The sequence below is a fragment of the Neodiprion pinetum genome, chromosome 3, assembly GCF_021155775.2.
Source record: "Neodiprion pinetum isolate iyNeoPine1 chromosome 3, iyNeoPine1.2, whole genome shotgun sequence".
Lineage (NCBI taxonomy): Eukaryota > Metazoa > Arthropoda > Insecta > Hymenoptera > Diprionidae > Neodiprion > Neodiprion pinetum.
Window position 1 is genome coordinate 43,112,006 of NC_060234.1, and position 23,954 is coordinate 43,135,959.

At 36.9% G+C, this 23,954-nt stretch overlaps 1 protein-coding gene and 1 long non-coding RNA gene across 6 annotated transcripts in view; one reads left to right on the top strand and one right to left on the bottom strand.

The window, feature by feature from the left end:
- The window catches only part of LOC124215610 (uncharacterized), a 10,145-nt gene extending 8,847 nt beyond the window's left edge, over positions 1-1,298 (top strand). The window contains exon 4 of the long non-coding RNA XR_006882403.2: positions 561-1,298. This is a non-coding gene — a long non-coding RNA (uncharacterized lncRNA). The remainder of the gene's footprint in view (positions 1-560) is intronic.
- The window catches only part of LOC124215596 (protein croquemort), a 26,142-nt gene extending 3,375 nt beyond the window's left edge, over positions 1-22,767 (bottom strand). Inside the window, exons 1-7 of one of the 5 annotated variants that reach the window (XM_046619175.2) lie at positions 22,683-22,767; positions 10,495-10,806; positions 8,719-8,882; positions 4,739-4,883; positions 3,280-3,483; positions 2,341-2,552; positions 1,094-1,436 (exon numbers count right to left, since the gene is read on the bottom strand). In XM_046619175.2, coding sequence (XP_046475131.1) covers positions 1,094-1,436; positions 2,341-2,552; positions 3,280-3,483; positions 4,739-4,883; positions 8,719-8,882; positions 10,495-10,611 — 1,185 coding nt within the window. In that variant the 5' untranslated portion in view covers positions 10,612-10,806; positions 22,683-22,767. Of the gene's footprint in view, positions 1-1,093; positions 1,437-2,340; positions 2,553-3,279; positions 3,484-4,738; positions 4,884-8,718; positions 8,883-10,494; positions 10,807-16,187; positions 16,591-21,077; positions 21,211-22,682 lie in introns of those variants that run through there. The other 4 variants (XM_046619174.2, XM_046619173.2, XM_046619176.1 and 1 more) reach the window with 4 other exon arrangements.
- Between the last annotated feature and the right edge of the window lie 1,187 nt (positions 22,768-23,954).

Sequence of the window (23,954 nt, forward strand, 5' to 3'; positions counted from 1 at the left end):
ACGGCGATAGTCGTGGCTTTTGCCTGTTAGTCTTTTTTTATTTTGTTTTTTTTTTCATTTTTATCTAATTTATATTTCCGGATACGCGTTAAACTTTTCTGCCTAAAATTTTATCTTTATAGTGCTATATTATTCCCGTGTGGAATACATCCTCACAGAGGTGGAATAAAACCGATGGACGAGAACTATTGAACGATGCGTTAATTTCAGTTAATTAATCCTCTCTTATCTCTCTTTTTGTACTTCCAAATATCCATAAGTACAGAGTACAGTACAGAGACTTGACTGTATATCATTTTTTCGCAATCATATGCAAGAAATATGACACGTTTAAAATTTCAAGCAGTTACTGATTATGCGCTGCTATTTTTAACTTCTGCAGAGCGTATCATCAATCGCATACAGTTGTCATGCATTTCCTACCACTGTCGCTTCTATTATCGTCACAGCTTTAACAACGCACTTGAGACTGTAGCAGACCAACGTTCATTCCTAATATACGTATGTATATGCAATGTTGAATGGATTCCATTGATGCAAATATTTTCTTTATGTCCCAGAATTAGGTCTCCAGGTATGCAAAAAACTGTCAATTCAACAGACACGCGTCACCGTGCGGCTCAACAATGACGAATAAAATAGATTCTGCACGGATGAGTGTGAAGTTTGGAAAATGAGTTCAGACAAGTGCTGTAATTAGGCGAGTGAGATATTGCCCATCTGTACGTTTGTCACACGCTATTGTTTTGCAATACCCGTGGCGGAAAATTTGCTTTTAGAGCAACAAAGATTAGATCATTTAGACTCAATGACGCAGTGCGTAAAATTGAGTTAGTCGACAAAGCGCACGCGCCAAAGTGAGCCTCGGTTTGTAAAATCTATCATTCCGGTTGTGCGCATGCGTCAACATCGTTTTACCTCACTGTTTGGAAATGGGAAACTTTACGCACGCTTCACAGGCTCTTCAAGCGGGTTTTGGATAAAAATATGAACAAATGTAAAAAAATATAAACATAAAATGAAGATGAAAATATTTCGCGGCGCACATGTCAAACCAGCCATGCTATGCGCAGAATGAATAAGTGCGACTCACCGGTTCTAGCGTGATGTGAAATCCGTGTTTTTCGTCGTCGGGGTTCATTCCGGCGATTTGTTCGCGAAGGATGGGATCAGCCTTGTGGAAATGCGGCAAACTGACGAAGGCTGGCGCCCCGTAGCGACATGCCGTAACATTGATGAGGCCTGAGGGAGTGCATTCGCCATTGCAAAAGCACTGACCTACGTTCACGACGTCCGGATCCTGGGACTGAGAGTTCGCCTGCCTCTTGGTGTAACGCCTCTTCGTACTATTGCTCAGGGTCTTGTCGCCGATAACGTATTGCTTACCCTCGATACCGTTATACGTCATCATTCCATTATATTCGTAAGTAAGCGGCCTGGATTTGAAAAAAAATGTGATTGTTGTAATAGTTCACAGTAAACAGTAACGCAGATTTGCATCCGACAGCGGATTCTAAAAACGCTAGAAGACATAAATTGTGGAGTTGACTGATCGGTCTATTGTAGTCATGTACGGAATATTAGAACACTTAACAATTAGAGGAAGAATTAGACAGTTGTTGTGTAACATTTCATTGTACACGAAATTTGGCATGAGTTTTTAGAAGCTGTGGTGAAAGCCTCGAGCCTATCTTATCATGACTTTGATATTCGTTAGATGCACGCGGTTTGATGCTGGAAGCCTTCGTTCGTTGCATGATCTTATCATCTCCCACAATCACGTTATGATCGAGCTTTGCATTATTGCAGTGACTGACGTAAGTCAGAACTAATTACTCTGTATAGTATAGAATAAGAAGAGGATGGAGGGTCAGTACACTCTGCAAAGTGAAAAGTACTGCGAGCTAGTCCAGAATATCGTGCAGTCAATTTATCAAGATGTTCAGTTTCGCTAATCAAATTAGATGACTCTTGCACTCGTAGTACGGCTGTACTTACAAATCATTTAACGTGTGTATTGGGATTGTCACATTGCAACGTGTGATCTGGTGGAAAAAAATCAAACTAATAGAACCAGGCAGCAGGCTGACAAATGACCGTTGATCGTCTTTTTCGCGCGTGGAACAGCTAAATTATTGATTACGTTTAATTAATTTATGTGACATGAGTAATTTGAAACCCTAAGAGTTACGATTTTCCTCCGTTAAAATTAAAAACTTAGGTTATGTGGTGATAAAATGGCGCCAACGACCAGGCTGTGACGTGTGATGTGGACATTTTCTAGTATTACGAGTTACATGCAGTGATGAGATATTACGCCACACATTGATGGTTAACCACCTGCAAATATCGGCTGAGAAGAGGGTGATTTCATCGAAGTTCCTGTCAGGTGGCCAAAATTCTCCAGCACTTCCCTCTACCGCATTGCATGGTGCATCATAGAACGACGTTGTATTTCTGTAATTCCAATTCCGCAGAATACCGATATTCATGATGCTGTCTTGACCGGTCGCCATATTGAAGTGGCCGTCGAACATAGTAGATTCATTTCTCTACGAACAAAGTAATTCCTCATTAAAATTTATGTATAAAGAATGATTGTGTAACAGCCGAATGGTCCGTTGTACTGCTACAGTGCAATACGCATGCGCTAAAATCCGAGAGCAGTTGCTTGTCAGGGTGACCAACCGTCATAAATTCAGATGACGGATCGATGCGACGTTTATAACAGTTTGACAGCTGTCGGTGTTGAGCACAACTACCGCTGACAAATGTCGAAATCTTTGAGGTTACGTTCATGACGGTTGGTCGCCCTGGCAAGGATCTGCTCTTGGATTTTAGCGCATGCGTATTACATCGTAACAGACGACGGACTATTCGGCCATTAGATAACCACTCTGTATCTGTTGTTCCTCCAACAATCTCTCCACATTTCGTTGCAAAAATAGATCGGTCAGACTTACAGTCATTTTGTAACGTATTCTGGGCACTCAAAATCGATGAGCAGACGAACACCACATGTAGCTCACAGATGTAAGTAAGGTTCTTATGCAAATGTGTTTGTGTGAATTGGAAAATGAATGATCATAAATAAAAATGCTAACGTAGAAAAAAGATGAAATTATCGTAAACTCAACGTTGGAAACCTTGATTAATCGACCGCAGTTCCGTATAGTTCATCCGTAATGCGGATTACATCGCGGGGTTTGCGGCAAACTTTTTTGCAACCTTGTTTTTTAGCGCTCGCAAAAAATAAATATACTGTGAGGTAATAGCTACCATGTAGAACCATCCGAATTTATCGAACGGCGGAAGGTCGACAATCTTGGAAATTTTCCCCATGTTAATCAGAGTATCTTCGTAGCCGGTGAAGAGAAGCTCATCCACGGTCTTGGTCAAGTGGATGTGTCCGATTTTTATCAGCATCAGCTCGAACATCGTATGCCAATAAAAGGCCCAGTTGCGAATTCTGTGCACCGCCGACTGCGAAACAGAATAACTTTTTTCATACCGGGAACGTATTAAGTTGGTAGCAATGAAAGAAAGAAGGAGGAGAAAATCGAGCATATTATACGATTCCAGACCTTTGTAATTCAAACTTACGTCCGGTTAGCGTATATTTTTTATTTTTTTTTATACTTGTAGTGCCAGAGAATCTATGTATACGATATTTCACACTGATATTAGGCCAAAATTGCGACACATTTTTGTCGATTCGTACGGAAGTTTTAAGCCTCCAAATGCCGCCCGTCCTTTAAGGGTTGATCAAAGATTGAGAATATTGGAAAATTCGATGGGCAGCATTTTGTCAGGTTTACCCATATTCAATTGTTGTTATTCATGAATATTATAATCTGTCATTATTCGTGTGCATTACAATTTTCGCAGAATATCAAAATGACGGTTTAATATCAATTATAAATGCATATGTCGATGTAATCGCGCTATTAAAGATGTACTGACTACACATTCTCAACCGGAAGTAACTCTCGTTGATAATACTGAATACTTTGCAATAAGCTTGAAATCGGAAAAAAACCAAACACAATAAAGACGATGAGTAAATTAAATTTGAATAATAATAATATACAAAAATTATCAATAAATTGTTTAAACATAGCATTGCTCAACGAATTTTTGGGGAATGTTTTTTTTTTTTGTCATGCAAAATGAATTCGTTCACTTTTCCGTTACACACGAATTTTTAAAGAATTTTCTCATTGTTTTGATATTTCCGTTTTCGAAAGTTGTTAATCTTAAAAAATGAAGGAAACATCGCAAAATTCGAACAAGTTTTCGTGAAAACGTTGTACATTACAATTCAGAAGTTTCCGGGGCATTGAATGAACAGTTTCGTAAATACAGCCTTAACAAATTTTGAAAACGAAAATTTCAAAATAATGACATTTTTTTTTTTTAAATCATGTGTATTCAGAAAAATTAACGAATTCATTTCACACTACAGAAAAAAAAAAAAAAAAAAAAAAAAACATTCCCTGAAAATTTTTTAAACAATGTTTTGTTCAAACAATTTATTGATAATCTTTTGGCATTATTATTATTCAAATTTAATTTTCTCATCGTCTTTATTCAGGTTGATTTTTTCCCGATTCTTATATTATATTGAAGTATTCAATATCGTCAACGAGACTCCCTTTTGATTGAGAATGTATAGCCAGTGCATCCTTAACCCATATCAGTACACCATCAGCTTAGAGGCATAAAACCAGTTACTCACTAAAGCGACAACATTTAGCTGGGTAACATTGTCTTTCAGAGTTCCGTTGCTCCTTTCCACGTCAAAGTACCAAGTCCGTTTTAGATCGAAACTGACCGTATCGTTCTCAGGATGGAAAACGACGTTGACTTTCTCTCGTCTTTCTCTAGATAATCAACAATGAAAAGGTTGTTATTCTCAGCGTTGTAAATGGGTTATCGATACCGCCTTTTCAAACCAATGTCTTCGTCAACGTCAAGCCAACCATCGCTTAAAAAACACATTTACATACTCATTTTCTCTTACCAGTTGTCGGCTTCAGCCGCCTGCACGCATCACTTCACTTTACCGAATTTTCGTTACCGTATAAGATATGAACTACGACATTTGACCAACGATTGCATATCTTTTGAAAAAAAGTTGAACATAGTAAGACAAACAATGACGATAAAAACCGAAAATTAAGTGCTCACGACTATTCAAAGTTCAGATGAACGTCCTCTTATCCCGGCGGAAAGTGTCAGGCTAAATCGTGATAGGGCCATTTCTTGATTGCGACATTGTGGAGAGAGAGCGTGATATTTTTTCCAATCTGAATTTAATGATCATTTTTTATTACACTCGACCAATGGCTCGTCGACAACGTAACAGTTAGTGGCAGATAGCCACGTGAAGGAGGGTTGTCATCGATTCGGATAAAACCGAGCACGAGAGAGTAAACAGAGTACTTCATCATTTCCAAGACACTTTTTGACACAAAATCGTGAAAGAACTGGATAAAATGCAGTTTTCTCCATGCTGCGAAATCGAAATTTCAATTGGAAACTTGTGCAGCAAGTGCGGATGAAGTAAATTATATAACTTGTTTACCAATCTTTGAAGGCTGACGTCGAATTCATCACAACGGACGAGTTACTTGCTATCATCGATTCTTAAATTTTACCCAATCGTTTGAATCATCGCTTCAACATCTCGTTTCAACGCGGTTATTTGAAGTATTAAATAGATTAAAACTAAAGTATTCATTTCCATATAAAAATTTGGCGTATATTTTAACGTGTTTATTTTGATTGACAGGAATGAAGATGAACGAATGATTTTGTTCCTTTCTTTGGTCGTAAGCCTGCTTAAAAAACGTTTTTAATATTTTTTAAATACAGTCTTCGTTTCAAGTTTAATGAAATAATATCGTGAAATCATTTATCAGATGGATATTTATAGTTTAAAAAGGACAGCACGTTGTACGACGGCCAGTTGACAATCATATTCAGAGCTACTGCAGGCGTGTATAAGGTACCAACTTCGAGACGGCCTACATCTCTTGATTGGAATTGATTTGAAAATTGCGAGCTGAGCCTACGATGTAAGCTAATTCCAACATTTGTGCCAGCCGGTGCGTGTTTACGACAAGGAACGCGGCGTGATAAGAGTTTCAGAATCGCTACAAAATCCAATCCACGTTCGTATGATGCATACGATGCAGCCTTTTGTTTGAAAAACTGTGCCGCGCTCGTTTTCACCACGACTTCGGTAAAGGCATCCTCACTTTTAATGTTTTAGAATGAATTTTCATTTCGGCTATAGTGCAATGATTCAAGTTTTACTCGATTTCCTTATTCACTTTATACTTAGGTATCGTTAGATAAGAACCGAATTAGGATCTGACTGATTTCGACTGGACGATTTCAAAACTGTACAAATGTGTTTTCTGTACATACGGAGAGTTGTTAAATGTTCGAATAAATGTAATAATTTCGTTTTCAACGTAAGAACGAGCCAAAACGGGCAATTTCGATTATAGTAGGAACGGGTTTGGACTGACCATGAGACAACCTTTCAAACTCTTTTTATACTGAAATAATGATACTAACAATTATAATAATAATAATAATAATAATAATAATGATAATAATACTGACGTAATGAATCTATCCAATCTTTAAAAAAACTTTACCATATTTGACCTGCTTCTATGATTAAGATACAGTTGTTAGTCAACTGACCGTGGACTAATCATCAGCGACCATAAAAGCCTCGTATTATCAATTGTTATGAACCTCAGTTCAACCATTCTCACGATATCATAATTTTTATTTTCTTATATAATTTATAATAAAATTGTAAAACATAGACTTCAGAGCGTCGAGATCTCGTGGAAACTCAATCTTTCATTTTCGAGGTGATTGGAATAATTTCCTTTTCTAATACCCGTCACTTTTTTTACCATCATTTGTAGGAAAGCGGAACGTACATATAATTCTCAGCTCGTGTATTGATGCAAGAAAATAGTCAAGGGAAAACAGTATCAATGAGGTTGAGTCAAGGTGCAAGGTGGCCTATGCACTTCCAGAAAATCCCCGATATTTTACGGTGACACGGATATACCTGCTTATAGGTGCGAATTTGAACGATTTTCTTGCTATTGGAAAGAATGTCTAAATTCAGTCAAGAGTACTGTGGAAGATAAGGTAAGTATATCAAGTTATTGACCCTACTTTTTTTCCGAAATTATAAATCAACGGCACAAATTGCGAACTTCCCGATTACTAAAACAAATTGCTAAAGAGCTAGACGCTAGAAATTTGTTTTCTCGTAATTCAAGGACCAAGCATCAAACGGATACAACCAAAAAAGGTCGATAACTGGTAGAGTTACCTCGATGACGTTTTGGCCTAGACGTAATTCGATGTGAACATAGCTGCAGTTTAGTCGTCTTAACGATCATTCGATTCGTCAAATTACCGTCTATCTAGAGGCTCACCTATCAGCCACGAGTAATCCTCGTCGTCGAAAAATTTTGTAATTAACAGTGATAACTTTGTGCGGTAAAACTACTTCAAAAGAGGCAAAAAATTCAACGGTCACGTGTAAAGTAGCGCACAATCTATATTTCATTGTTAACCGACAACGAGATGAGAAACAATCGAATTATTTATCACGAAAGAAACGATCAACGTACGACATAATAATCGAATTTCAAACCGCGATGGCGATGGTGTTTAACCGGCGTTGCAGCAGTTTCAAATTACCTTCGAAGGTATCAGATCTCATAGAGCACACCTCTCGGCTGCACCTCGTGCACAGTTTCGGCTTTTGACGTAGCTTAAGAAGGCGCCTAAAAAAAGCTCGGTAAGCTGGTTCCAACTGAGTTCAAAATCTTTCCGAAATTGAAACCTATTATTTGCACACTGCGTGGAGCTCGGTAACCGATACAATCATCGACTAACTTCCGACGACGCTTAGTTTTATTCTCACTTTTTTCATGCAAAACCGCAGGCGAAAACATAAGAACAAATAGCCGCGATATCGGTCGTCGGTTACGAAATAGACACACGAGAGTCGCTGAACTGGCCGCAAATATTTTTTTCGCGTCGTTCAAGTTTCAGTGTCAACTGCGCAGTAAGTTGCACGTGATGCCTGGATCGCGATACATTCGCTAAACACGTAAGATCCGCTGAATTATATTCATTGTAACGCATAAGCGTCCGTGGATGTTTGAAAAATGTTATTTCAGGCGGACATTCTTACCTAATTAACTTGTTAATCGCGTTCGTTAGGTAATGGTATTTGTTTTTTTTTCTTAAATCAGAAAAAACAGACAATAGTATAAGTTATCGAAATTATACCCGGAGAAATTTTCAATCACGCAAAAGTGCAGGACCCGTATCGTGTCTAGCATCAACAGGTTCCTCGGTTTGCGAGTTATTCATACTTTATTTCTTTTTATAAAGACAGTCAATAAGGACTTTGAATTGAATTTGTTTCTTTTTCACAGGAGGCAAGAATATTATTTAAAATTGATGATATTTGACGTACTGATATATTATACCAATAACTACTTGTAATATACGTGTAATCACGCGATTGACGCAAATCTGACGTAATACCAGAATGGCCGATCATTCGATTTTAAACAAGTTTCACGTGTTAAAATCTGTTTGAATTCGGAGCCAAAAGCTTGAGAGATTCGGTACCCGAAACGAAATTGAAGCGATACTCACAAGAAAGTGTAAGGCCCGAGTTGAACGAAGCTCGGCTTCTTCCCCGGAGTCCTGATTTCCTCGGGATTCGTCCAATTGAAGAAATAAATCTCCAAGTGCAAGGGTATCGTCGTTGAATTATTCCAGACGTCGAAGCTCGTCGAGGTCGGCGACAATGACAACTCCTGAAAATGATGGAAAACGAGAATTTTCACAATGATATTCGTACGATTTTCGTCAAGTGCCTGCAAACAGCTCTTAAAATGCAACGTGAAAAGCTTTGAAAAAAAAAAAAAAAAAAAGAAAAGTTAAAAACAAGCAAGAAAATGCAGACAGCAAATCGTTGACTGATAAGCATTCACACGAGCATGTATTCAAATTTCGTTTCTCTTATGGCAGCGTTTAATTGGAGATTTAATTGCATTAGATTTCTCGAAGCGCGTTTAATCAACGAGTCGCACGGATTCTACCGTATGGATTTTCGCCGACAGACTCGACGGACAAATCTGCCGTAAACGTGAAACGTGCAAGCGTGCGGACGACGTAATTTATTTCGCAAAGAGTTACGTCACCGCAAAGGCTTAGAGCAGGATGGATGGGGTAAAGGGAATTCGATAAACAGGGGTTACATAAGAAATGCGATGAGTTTTTCATGCCAGCATTGTAATCTTGTCGCATATATGTATATGCACGATATACCGGCACTGTTATAGGTGATAACAAACGATTAAAATAGAAACTAATATCGACAAGCATAAGCCATGCGGACAATATAAATACAGGTATTTCCAACGCGCAAATTTTGCGTCAGGCTTCATAGATTTTTACTTTCGATGAACAGTCCTTGATCTTATCTCCGTTCGAAACACGTAACGTGTAATATTATTTATATTACGTAAAGAGTGACCGTGCCTAAATTTTAATACTCATCAGCGAAACGATTCGAACATAAAATCACGACGTATGGATCTATGAATACAGGAACACGATGATTGCTGTGAATCGAATCGGAATTCCATGATCAATAAGAATTAATCACTGGTTGAAGTTTTAAATTGAACAGCATTCGTTAGACTCCTGGAAATTAACCATATTTTTTGTACCGAAAACTTGTTTCCTTCAAGTCGAGGTAGGCATGCTTCTCTTGAAATATGCGCAATATTTCAAAAGATACGATAACTGTTAAACATACAAACTTCGTAAAGTTTTTGCAAATTTTACGCTGACCGTGCAGATTTGGAAATCATATCGATCATTTTATAATGGGAAACTCCAACGAGCTCAAAGAATTTTCGTAACCTTTTACGACTAAGCTCAGAACCAATTTTCACGTGAGCAATATTTTCAACGCAATGAAATCAATAGCGGCATTGAAACGTTTCTCGCATCATGTCCGAAATACTTCGCATCTAATTCGCGCTAGCGGGTATTCGTATTGAAAGATCAAGATGTAACCAAAATGTGAAAACAATTGTGAAAAGACGAGAGCAAAGAAAGCGACACTTGCTTGGATCGTCATTGCGAATAGACCCAACTTTTCAATTTTTCATCTACCGTTACACAAGTAAATAGACATTGAAGCATCATCATCGCTACAGTACCACACCTTTAATACAAAGTAGGGAAGACCGGAGCAGGTAAAAAATTCGATAAACTACATACATGTATTGTTTTTACCCAATTGTTTGTAAGTCGTGTAATACATACCTATACGTACGTTTTTATTGGCGTTCTACTTCATCGTACGTGTAATTCCTGAGTTACGAAACGGTAAAAATGGAAAAAGGGGGGGCATACCTTGCTCAGAAGTCGAAGAAACACGACGGGCCAGAAGAAACAGAGCAGAGCGCCAAGGGAGAGAAGAAGCGTTCCGAATATCGCCAAGGTGAGAGGTCTCTTCCTGGAGGGCGTCATGGCTGCAATCCCAGGGTCCTCGACTTCCTTCGAATCCTTCGGCTCGATGGCATCTGCGAGTGTCCGATGAGATGGCCCAGCTTGCGTGCGTCTCGGTGTCGCGTCGCAGGGTCGAATCCAGTTTCAGTTCCCGACTCGGAGACCCTGCTGGCTTTGCTCCCACTACCAGATAAGCCGGAGCTTTGATTACTCCCCCTGAGACGCGATTATCGGTTGGTCAATATTCGGCGGGCAGACGTAGCGCCGGATCATGCGCACCGCCCTCGGCGTCTTGGCTTTGCGGGATTGGCGACAAAAAAAAAACAAAAAAATCGGTTTTCGGTTTTTACACCCATTAACGACGCAGAACGATGTATCGATTTGTGGGATTGACGTACGGATTTGTATTTAAATGAATAAATTTGGATTATATACTTCGAATAACAATAAAAATCTTCATTTGCTAGTCTGAAAGTTTGCGCATGTCTTTTTTAGGTTGACAAACAAGTCTTGATGTTTCTTTCGGTGGATAGTATTTAAGCAGCGGTTAGCAGCGGGCTGATGTAAAAAACATACTTCATCTAATAAAACTAGTTTGTATTTTATTAGTTACGTCGAAGAAAGCAAAATTTCACATCTAGTTATCGTTGTCTTGATTACCGCGTGCCTATTTGATATAATTATTGAAAGTTAAATGAATATTTTTGCTTGTAATACAAAAATATTTTCAATCGAACTGTGAATTATAAAAAAAAAAAATTTTCCGCCATTAAGACCACGTACGTAGGTGATGAAATTTACAAAATTTTGGTTTCAAATGCACCGTTTCAAAAAAAAAAAAAAACCCGAAATAATCGATTAATCGATTCGTGTTCGATACATTTTTTTTTAGACTCAATCAATCGATGCCATCGCTACAGTTTATCGGAACTCGTGTATGCATGTACACTGTCCGACTGCCGCATCTGGTTGTGTAATTCCTTAATGAATAATTATTGTTTATAAGTGGATGCCGTCCTGCGGCTGACTAGACAGGCGAACGTTATCTTTCGTGGTACTCCGAAAACACTTATTAAGTATCCCTGAGTATCCGACAACTCGATCATCGTGTGCCTGCCTTTTTCAAATCTTTGAAAGAAAAAATTCACACTTGAACGAGTCTTAACGCGATGAAGTTGGACATCCTCAATATTTAACGATCCACAAGTTCAGGAAAACGTGGATTACGTACCTATTTTGTCTCCTGAGATTCGAACCTTGGAGGTGAATTATTTGAAATTTTGTATATAATTATACCAGTTGGAAAAATGACGAACAAGTACAAGAAATTTATTATAAGCTTGAAGCGAGTAAATTACAAAAACCTTTCATAACTACCGTGCAAACACAACTGCAAGCACTTTGATTTTCCAAAATTTCAAACAATCTTGTTACTCACTAGAGGAAAGTAGCCGGGAAAATAGTTGTTTTTTTTTTTCGATACTTTTCATCGCCATGAAAACGAAAAAGTTTGTCGGTTTATCGGACAAGCTTCCGGAATTATCTCGAAAACGGTTGGACGAAAAATCTGAAACTGACGGGAGTTGAAAAATTGAAAAACACAAAAATTTACGACAAATTTTTGGAATATTTTGTTCGTAAAAAGCAATTAATGAGGAAAAAGTAAAGGTTTGGCGGTAGAACATTAAAAATAGATGAATTTCCAATTGAACCGGAAGTTCAAATTGAACGGGACTTGGCAATTTTTCATGCCCATCATTTCGTTGTAAAGCCGTCCAAGTTTGAAATTTTTCCATCGCGCCGTTTCAGAGATCATCACAGGAGTTTGTAAAGGAAATTAATGAAAATCATTTTCGACCGAAAGCAATACTTTTTTTTATATCACGAAAGATGATGTAAAGTAAAACGTGCAGTGAGGTACGATTTGTTTACCCACAATCGGACTGGATACCGCGACATCAAATCAAGCGATAATTATGACTAAGTAAAGAATTCAGCACCGATGATAAACGCGAAAAATATGCGGGGATGATTTATGAAAATAAGAAATACACGAAAGCCCGAATCCAATGCAAATATCGCAATTACAGAAATTCAAGGGGACACGATTGATCTCTGCAAGTTCGTATAAGTTTGTCTTCGGGGTTATCTGAGAATGGTAATGTTGCTATTTCGGAACCTGTATTGAAAGAAAGAAAGAGAAAAAAAAAAACATCCACCTTTCGCGTACGCAATTATATTTACAAATACGAAATTATACATATAATTAAGGATTACATCTTATCTGCGTTTCGCGATCTTTTCGAACTCGCGACGACAAGAATTTAACATTTTGAGGAAGAACCATTATTTCGCGATTTTAAAAATGTTGAGATTCGGTAAATCGTGATAGAACAAGACACACTCGTATTTTGAAATCTAATTATCTGCAAGGGTATTGAAAATTGGAAATAAGTGAATTTCTTTCCAATGCTTTGCTGTGATAACGTTACCAGTTTTATACTCGTGAATTTTCATGGTAATTTTTAATGTCCTTACTTTATTGAAAAAGAAGTCGCGTGTAAATGACAAAGCTTATCACAATGCGTTCCAATTATTGTGACCAATCGTCATTCCTTACATAATTTTGGGAGAATTTATTGTTTTTTACGACAATCGTCTCAGTCATTTGGACAGGAGGACTGAAACAATCGCAGCAATTACTTTATGCGATTAATAATCCAGCAGCAATGCCTCGATGCTCGATGTCTGTTAAGGGTTTGACTGGCTACACATTCTCAACCAAATCTGAGTCTTCTTGATAATATTGAATACTTTGTGATTAGATCAAATCAGAAAAAATCAACCGCTATAAAGACGATGAGAAAATTAAATTTCAATAATAACATTGCCCAAAGCTATCAATAAATTGTTTAACAAATTTTTAGGAAATGATTTTTCTGAAAAATGTGAATATTTAAAGAATTTTACTTATCGTGAATTTTGAGCACGATTTCGTAAAAACGTTTTAATGGAAAATTCAAAGTAATGAGAAAATTCTCTAAAAATTTATATACATTCAGGAATATCAACGCATTCATTTCAGCTGACGTTGTTAAACAATGTTTTGTTTAAAATCTTTATTGATTACTTTTGGACATCACTATTACTCAAATTCAATATTCTTATCGTCTTTATTCTGGTTGAATTTTTTCCGATATTCATCTTATAATAAAGTTCATCAATATTGTCGACTAGATTCACTTTTGTTTGAGAATGTACATATAGCCAGCATATCCTTAACAAGTTCATAAATTTCCTGCTCGTATATATTTTCAGCTAATGCATCGAAAACCCGAAATAAATAAGATACATATACCTAGATGTTCAGCTATGTCCGAGTAAAAAATTAATCGAACTATGATGAACGAATTCAGGAAAGGCACTCTCTTGATTGGGACCAAACTAAGGAGAATAAAGGCTGTCTTCGACCATCGTACAATTGAAAATTTGTTAATAATATTTGACCCGATATCATCCCTCATCTACGCGACAAGAAGATCTACCTGCGTTTCGTTTACGCGCAATAGAACGGAAAATTTTTCAATTGTGTTATTCTACCGATAAATCATGCAACGAACGTCGGAATAATTCTATACCCAATGACCATCGCGATGAAACAAAAAAAGAAAAAAAAAACACACACACACACACACGCAACAAACAGTAATCTAAGAGTGAGGTACGGTGGAAAAAAGAACACACGTCCTATCAAGGCAAACAAGACTGAAGTAGTAACTGATACGGTGGCATGACGCTGGTGAAAATAAAGAAAAGGAAACCCGGCGATGAAAGAAATGGTATGGAAAGAAGTTGGGGATGAACGTTTCGTCATAATCATGAAACACCATTAATCGTTTAAAAACGCAGCAAACCGCCGCACCAGCAATAAAATGACGTTGCATGATGTTTGGTAATTCCATTGGATGTAGATTACACTACGCGATATGGTGCTAGGATTGAAAACGAACAGGCTTACCGCTATTTGTTCGTTATCACACTTTATGGTCAGTATCGAATAGAATATTCCAATTATTGGGAAAACTATTGTTTGCATTATTACCTACGTGGAAAGTGAATCGAGGATATCTCTGCACTTTTACTTATCTTCCAGAATTATTCCCAGCGAGTCAAGTCCCTCTTTAACCCGTCAAAACTCTCGCAGGTCGCGTTAGATTATCTCGCATTATTCTCTACATTCAGACACAACAATTAGCTAATCTTTTTCAGATTCACGGACGACACTCGTTGACGTTAGACTGATAAATTGTCACTTCGAGATTTTGACGAAAATTCTTCTTCTTATTGTTTCATATTTTCAACGTAATGGTATTATTGTCGCTCAGTCCAGGTTTGTATGTTTAACATCGAATTGACGTCAAATGTCCGACGATAAGTGTCAAATTTAAGAACTTAGTTGTACGAAGTAGCGCAAGGGGTGCGAGAATCGACTCTCATACGTCTCGGCTCTTCGTACAATTTGAAATTCAGAAAAAAAAATGTTAACGGCAAAAATGAAGTGAACGGAGCAGAGTATTTGAACAGAAAATTACATACACAACGTGTACATCAATAGTTGAGAAATCCGGCGATGCAATGACGCCATCTTCGTGTAAAAGTGTGAAAAGTATGGTTGGTTGTTGCTACGATTATTGTATCAACAAATTTCACTTCATCTATATTTGTTCACAAGTATTTCTTCGATACGTTCTACGTATCGGAGATAAATTATTGTCCAGATAAACGGCACATCCGGGTTGCAGCTACTTATGGGTATTTGTACCGATTCGTGAAAATTCATAAAAACGTTATAAAGAGATACCGGCTTGAAATATGAGACAGTAAACCCATCTGACTCTCATATCAATAAACGTACCGCTAAACCAGGGCAACAATTACAAGACGGTAAGACATAAATCACGATACGGTGAAAACCAAAATGTCCGACATTTTCACACGAACGAAGCTATTGAAATATTGCGTAGGAAATATTCCAGAAAAATATCATCGGCTTACTTCCGGTCGCTTTAGATTTAAAACGGGATCAAATATCGGCAACATTTTTTCAAAAGTATATAAGATGAGGTACAACAATTCATATTGAACAAAAAGTTACGCAAATATCCTTGTTTATGTCTATCTCGGAAAAATAATATAAAATAAAGTGAAGCTACAATTGTGAGTTTTTTTCAAGTGCCAACTGTCTTTGAAAATTAACGATTCTAAATTCCGTATTTTAGCAAGATTTAGTGTCAGAGGAAGAGTCAATAAAAATTGTGCAAGTTAATATCTTCTGTTTCAATTCCAACCTTTCTCTTGCAAGTTCCAAACTCGAAATTCTCTGAAATCGAATATTCTAATCGGTAAAACGGCGCCGAAATTCTACCTCGAAACGATGCACAGAGTGTGAAATTTTCAAGGAATAATGACGTTTCAACAACGGCCAAAAAACGAACTCAAGATTGACTGAAGAAATTAGCTTGGTATAAACAAGGAAATAGCAAGCACCAAAAAATTACAATCGAATAATCCAAATGTAAATTGTCCCGTAAAATTACCTTGTCACGAATCGTCGATAAACGAATTATTGTCACCTCAATTTATACCGACGTCCTGGAGATTAGCGGTTCAGAAATTCAATTTATACACAATAAATTTCAAGCGAAAGTTGCACTACGGTTAATTTATCCAAACGCATTCACTCGGACTTCAATCAACCGCGAACAAACTCCGTTGACCATCACAGAGCCACAGCAGATCCAATAAATTCGCGCGTAAAAGTTTATCTGAACCTGTGGCATGTGACCTTAGCGGCGCACTGGCACTTGAAATGGCTAGGAAATTGACAATGACAGGCGGGTGAATTGCTCTCAACAACAGAGAGAATCGTGAATTTTGAACAGCGTGGGAGGAACAAAGAGAAGAAAGGCAAATTAGATGCCCCGCGAGAGCCGGAAACCTCTGAGAGACGCGCGACTGTTGCGCAGTTAATGATGTCTGGAGACTGTAAGATCACGTACGTGATCCAGGATTGGTTCACGAATGAAAGAAGTTTCGGTTCACGGACTGGTACCGGTTCTACTCGTGTATTTTTAGTGACAATTCTAATTCTAAATTAACCGTCCTGAAGTGACGGCTAGCCTTAGGCCCTATTCACACTTAACACCAAATGACTGCAGCAGTGCATATTGCCAATAAATATGTCGCGTTTGATCCGAGTATTATTACCGAAGGGTATCGGGCGGAAGATCACGAGGCTGAAGTTGGTAACGTTATTGTAATGATTGACGTCTTGTAATTTTAAGAATATCTGAAATACGGTAAATTATAATAAGGCAAAATGGTAATTCATATTTTCGAAACTTAGCCGCTTCAAAGTCACTGCGAAATTCGAAATGTAGTCATACAAGGGAGTTCTGCGCGCAGATCCCGATACCAACATCTTACCGACATCCTTAGCCGCTTCACAGCTCAGACACAAACCCTTTTTCCGACGATCGATAAAGTCGACCGGAGTAAGGTTACCCTCGGCTGATAAAAGGGGTTTGTGTCGGAGTTGTGAAACGGCTAAGGATGTCGGTAATATGTCGATATCGGGATCTGTACGCAGAACCCTCCTTGTATTACCACTTGCAAAAATAGTAATTTTTTCCCCCAATGTTTCGTTACAACATCCCCTTTGACTATGAAGAGTATATTCACTTTTTGCAAACATACCTGGTGTTTACCTCGGAATTGAAATGAGAATTCCACGCGTAACAATCGGTTGAAATTAACCGATGATCCATGATGAATTTGCTACACTACGGATCATTTGCATAAAAAAAATGTATGAAATCGAATTTGCTCTTCGAACTTCAACGGGATGATAAGATCGGAAAGAACTCGAGAACATCACAATGACATTTTAACCTTCATCTTGTATTTGTCACATGTGATCTTTTTTCTGTACTATCTAAATAAGTATAATTCAGACTAATCAGTTAATTGAGTACATACAGATATTTCAAGCCAATTACAGTTGTTAATTAAACACACACTGTTTGCGAGAAATAAAAGTCGTTTAATCTACTAAATGTGCGTTCACGGGCGGCGAAATAAAAGCACATTTAGTCGATTCAGCGGCTTTTTTCTCTCGGTGCAGGATTAACAATGACTCGTCCGCTTTTTGATTAATGTTGACAGATCTTATAGCTCAAATTTGCTGTAGACATTTTAGTCTCTTTCCTAATTTCCCTTCCGTTATTTCATGCATCGATTAGATTTCCATCGACGTCTTGCAGAGATTTTCGAGCTTATACAACACATTTAAATTTTGGAATAACGCGATCGGCGATAATTTGTTTTCATATAAAATATTACGATAGATGAAATTGGAAATGGAAATTCACGGCAAATTGGAGGAAACTTTTATCAAGAGTCGTTAGTCAAAAACATTTTTGGGGGTAGAAAACCTTCAATTTGTGCGAATCTTTATACCGCAACTCTTTGAATATTCAAGCTTTGAATGTATTTTTCTTCACTTTTCATTCTTCCTCCTGAAATGAGGATCTAACGAGGTAAATTTTCTCCAACAATGAAAGATGTAAGAAATGCATACCTAAAACCTCTACATTTTTTGAAACTCTTCCTGCATGAGAGAAAAATTTCTTGAAATTCCTGTAAACGCCCCCGTAATCTCAAACGCCCAAATCGTTCCTCTTTAAGCAAGATCCGCAGTTCTTTAGCCTCGTGATTTCAGCGTCAGGCATGAATGGATGCGTTAAAAACACATTCGTTAATCCTTGCACCGAGGCATAGTTGCATTTGACCTTTGATGGCGGAGCGAGAACTGCAGAGAAGCAACGCACATGACCTCAGGTTCTGATAGCTTAATTGTCTGACTTTTTCATTTCTCATTTCGTTCACGGAGCGCATCTTTCAGTGTAGATATGCAATCGGGACTTACACTTGCAGGCACGCATGGAAGCCCAATCGCCTTTGTGAATAATACAGAGTTGTAAATAATGCATTCAATTTTTTAACGCAATGGCATTTCCATCAATCATTAATTTTCATTCTGATCCCATTTTTTGAAAAATGACATTCTTCAGGGGATGTAGCGGAAAAACATGGGGTCTGAAAGTAAAATTTTATTCAAACAAAATATTCAGTTCGGTTCGAAGTATTATAAACAAAAATTGTGAAAAAATTCACAACCCCCCCAAAGGTGATTTTTTTCTTCCTAAAGTAAGAAAAAAAATTAAATTTTCGTCAAGTATTAATTACTGTTTCGAAACTATTAATTGCTCATCACTTCTGTGAAGTCACGAATAATTTAATCAAATTCAAGAGAATTTTACTCATGATTTTGTTCAATGTTGCAAAGAAAAAATAAAAAATTACATTACAGGCACCAATGTATGAAACAACGGATTAAAATCAAGAAAACTTTGATCGTTTATAAGAAAGAAGAAACTATTCGCGGCTTTGTGGAAGCGATGAGACATTTCTTCGCGCCGGTTAAAGTTTCTCAAAGTCAAATAAAACTAACTGATTTCGTATCATCAAAGACACACGGTCAGTGATTTTTTTTTTTTTTTTCTTGTATTAACTTTCTCAGAAGTGCTATAACTCGATAAACATATGCAGAACTGCGATGAGAGAGAATTAATTATACGTTTAATTACGAGCTGGTAATTACATTTCCGCGCAATGATTGCTTAGTTAAATACGTAAACAAAAGCGGGCGATGACTTGAAATAATATTTATTTTTGTGCAAATTATCTCGCATTTGAGCTGCCCAATGCAGAATATGTGAAAAATGTGATCTCGATTACAAATTATCAGGTTGAATGAATACAGGTTGTTAATTATAAGCCTCGGTTTATAAGTTATCAGGTCTACTAAATACATGGATATTATTATGCATACACAGAAAGAGCACACGATAAAACGAACGGGCGTTGTTCTTAACGTCCGTATAACCAGATCTCACAACTGCACAAGTGAAATAATAGTAATTAACCAGTTAGCAAATTGGCAAAACAATCGTCTTCAACCAATAAAGCCTTGAAACATGCGCGTCTCGTCAACCTTCGACAAATTCCGGACAGTCACGAGGTTAATAGTTAAAAATCCAGTCTGACAATCATAAATCAGTGTCGAAAATGCAACGTTCTTAGGTGATTATTTATACTTTATACCTGCAATCATTAAAGAGTCCGTATAAAAAGGGTGTAAAAAACTAGTACATGTTCTTTCATGTAATACGTGACGTCAAAGGAATTTTTATAAATTTCTCTATAGTCTTTTATAGCAGCTGCACAGCGCATAACGAAATACAATAATTGTATGCAAGAAAAAGCTTAGAGATCACAGATCCCCGGATACAATCATAAATAAAAGGTAACGCGATAACATGAAATTATCAAACGTACCATGATGACGATTCCGGCATGCATTGTAATCAATAATAAATACAACCGTCGATAAATAAGAAACATTAATTGATCTAAACAAGACTATAAAACGAATTCATCGATATTTGTTACATTGAATATTTATATGCCCGAAAATGAACTACCAGCAATCATAATTTCTACGGGATAAATAACACTGTGCAACAGTAAAAAAAAATACCAATATCTCGAACAGTTATTCACATTAGATGTACCTAGTAAACAGATGAAAACAAAATTATATTTAGATACGACCTCTTAATACGTGCTCAATACATAGAAAGGTCAAGTTTTACTTTGTGAACTCTTCGCAACACTTGTTTGAGGGTAGTCATAAAAATATATCTGATGCGTACAAAATTCATGGAAACATTTAGAATACTTATAAATCTACAAAATGCCGCGCATTTGTGTTAATTTTCTTGTCTTATTTGGTCGTGTTTTTTGGTCAATTTACTCCTAAAAATGAAGAAAAGTAAGGCCAATTTCCCCGTTGCTTGAGGAGTGTTGTGAAGCATATTTTTAAATTGTAATCGAAAATCAAGACAAATCGTTAAAGAAAAATATAAGTTTTTTATCGAAAAATAAAGTCTTCTGTCGCTTAATTATGTGATTTGAAATAAAATCCCGTAAATGCTTTTCGCCGTGAAACCTGACGTGATGTGACAATTTTATTTATAAACGTCAATGGACTAACATAATTACATTGCTGTAAATCCAATGAAAAAAAAAAAATTAATTAGTTTGTTTTATAGCGTGATCGTTAATGCAATTTACGTAAAACTTACGCTCGAAGCCGATTACGCAAAAAAAACGAAGATTAAAAAATATAAAGATTAATAGAGTTGATATGTTAATAATCTTCATAATTGCTATTAATGACCTTATTTTTTGTTCGTTTGTTTTCTGTTTTCTCTCTTTTTGTTCCTCCTTACGGACTCACGGATATGAGATGTAAATGTTTTGGAAAAAATTTTTTTTCTTACTTTTTCATAACGAATACGTACTTAATTTCGGACTGTAATACCTCGCTAATTGAATCGGTTTGCAATATCACTGTATAAGTAAACACACTGATACGAATTAATAGTTTCGAGCGCAGGTCCTCCAGCACAGAGAAGATTATAGCACTAGCTTATCGCGATCAACTCTCGACTACCAGCATTGCTCAATCACTGTCTTCTGGATCCCTTTGTGGCAGCACAGATCTTGTTTGAAACTGATTGGCTCCGATGCTTGAGCCAATCAGGTCAGCAAATCAAAGATACTTTACAAGTGATTTTCAGTCCCTTTTTTTTTTACATAAAATCTTTAAAGTGATTGGCCTCTGTTATACTACCAGCACTTGTTGCAACTTTGTAACTGAGTGTTTCACTACACGAGCACTATATATGCATATAATTAGGGTGGTCCTTATTTGAGGGTAGGTACAATTTTCTTTGCGATCTGTTCCGAATCATTAAAAAAAAAATCTGTGTAAAGTTTCAAGCCTCTACCTCAACTGGAACACATTCCTCTAAGCTCCGAAAGTTTTAACTGTAAAATACATCGTTTTTATAACCAGTCATTTCGTATAACGCATGACTTGGTATAAATTATAAGAGACCGATTTGAAACTTTGCTGCGTATAATAATAGGAAAAAACCATGAAAATATCAAAATTTATTTGTATTTATTTTAATTATTTACCAAAGGAGATATATTATAAAATTAAAAGAAATTTTCAGACTTTGTTGCTATCATTATATGCAACAAATCTGCCAAGTTTCGAATCGGTCTCTTAATTTATGCCACAGTCATACGAAACGAGATAAATGAATTTTAGGTATTTTACAGTTAAAACTTTCGCAGCTTATATGCACGTGTTCCAGTTGCCGTATCTTACGTATTTTACAAATTTTTTTCTAACTATTCGGAACAGATGTGGCGGGGTGTCTCTATTAAAATTTTACAGACCCCCAAATAAGGACACATATATATATATATATAAATATGTGTGTGTGTGTGTGTGTATGTGGGGTGGGAGTATGTATACGAGTCAAGACTAAAGGACAAGAATAAAAACACAAGCGTAGCGTTCGATGTGTACAGAAAGATTGAAAGGTAATAACATCGAGGTATGGTATGGAATATCTCGGGCAAAAATTTTGTCGCGATATTTAAGTGAGGTAATATTAGTGACTTAGCAAATATTTACACATAATTGAAAGTAATTCAAAATATCATATAATAACATTAAATTGTAACGAATCGTGAGAGAATAAAAGTTGGAACGATAGTTTGAAAATTGAAAAAAACCAATATGTCGAAGTCCATTAATCCTTACACAGCACAACGACATGTCAGCGAACTGATACGACGTGCGGCGTGAATTCTAGGAAGCGATATCGCAGTATGCATTATTGATGATATTTATGCAAATCCGCACCGCGCTCTTGTCCGACGATCGGAATTACACAACCTGCGTAACCAACCCCGCGACCTCGATTATGTCCCTCCCCCCCTCTCGTTCCAATTACCAGCTTCGACTGCTCCACGCGAGAACAAACGCGACGCGACTCCGCAGCTTCTAGATTTTAACGAATATGAGAATTAATGCGCAAGGTACGTACCTTGACACGTCTTTCGTTCCTCGTCCACCTCGCGAAGCCCCCTAAGTGTTCCCTTCCTGTAAATGCTGTGTGGTAACTTCCCCTCGACGTCGCGACGCCGCCGTCCTGAGCAAATAGCTACGTTACGGCACACACGCACACACGCGCGATTTCATAACTGCGTCGATGGTCTTCGACGAAACTTGCAGAGGATCTGTATCACCGTGATCACCGTGTACGTTGACCACGTTCGGTGTAAATCTATGCTCGGCGTGTGTGTATACACACTACAGATAATTAATTTACCCATTCATGCCAGTCGTACAATAATAATAACACGGGTGAACGCGAATTTTGAGTCTGCGTTATAGATGTCGAATTTTTGTTTCTATCGCGTAAGTAATGGAAGAAAAATAGTTTTATTAGATAAGGTTTGCTTTTTTAGATAACAAAACGATACATGTTACGAATTTTAAGAAAAATTACATATTTTCTCAAACATTTATTGAAAATAATAACTAAACAAACTTTAGTTTCGCATTTAAATCACTTGTATTGAAAAATTTTTATGCGAAATTGAAGTTTGTTTAATTTTTTTTTACAACCAATTTTTGAGAAATTAGGTAATTTTTCTTAATTCCGAAATATCGTTATGGTTTCTACAAAAGCGTACTTTATCCAATATAACTATTTTTTCTTTTATTATTTACATGGAAGAAATCAAAATTTGAAAAATCGTGTTGACCAGTCATGTTTATCAACGTAAAAGAGCTAAATGCAAACTTTATAAGTAATAAATAAAGATGATGGTTATTATACAATGTATCGAATCACAATTTATTTATTTAAATACCAACTAATAGAAAAAAAATGTTGTTCAATCGATGGACGCCTCGCCCACTGTCTAATAAATATAAATTATTCTTCAATATTTCGAACGTAGGTTTCGTAATTTTGAATTTCACAATATGGTTCGACGATAGTAAATTTCGCAAAGAAGTTTGCAGAGTGTTAATCAAATCATTTTTTCTAGCAGGAATTGTCACTACGCTATTCGCATTTCAGTGAAACGATATGATTACTACACAAAGCTAATATTTTCGTACATCTTGATAAAATAGGTTATTCGGTGGCGCTGATTTACGACATGATAATCGGGAAAATTTGGGGCAAATCGGGCGTCAAAGCTCAAGATGCTAATTTTGGAGAAATTTGTTTGTATCCAAACCATATAAGAAATATCGAAAACAACGAAAAGAAAGTGACATAAATGGAACTGTATAATCGAGTTGG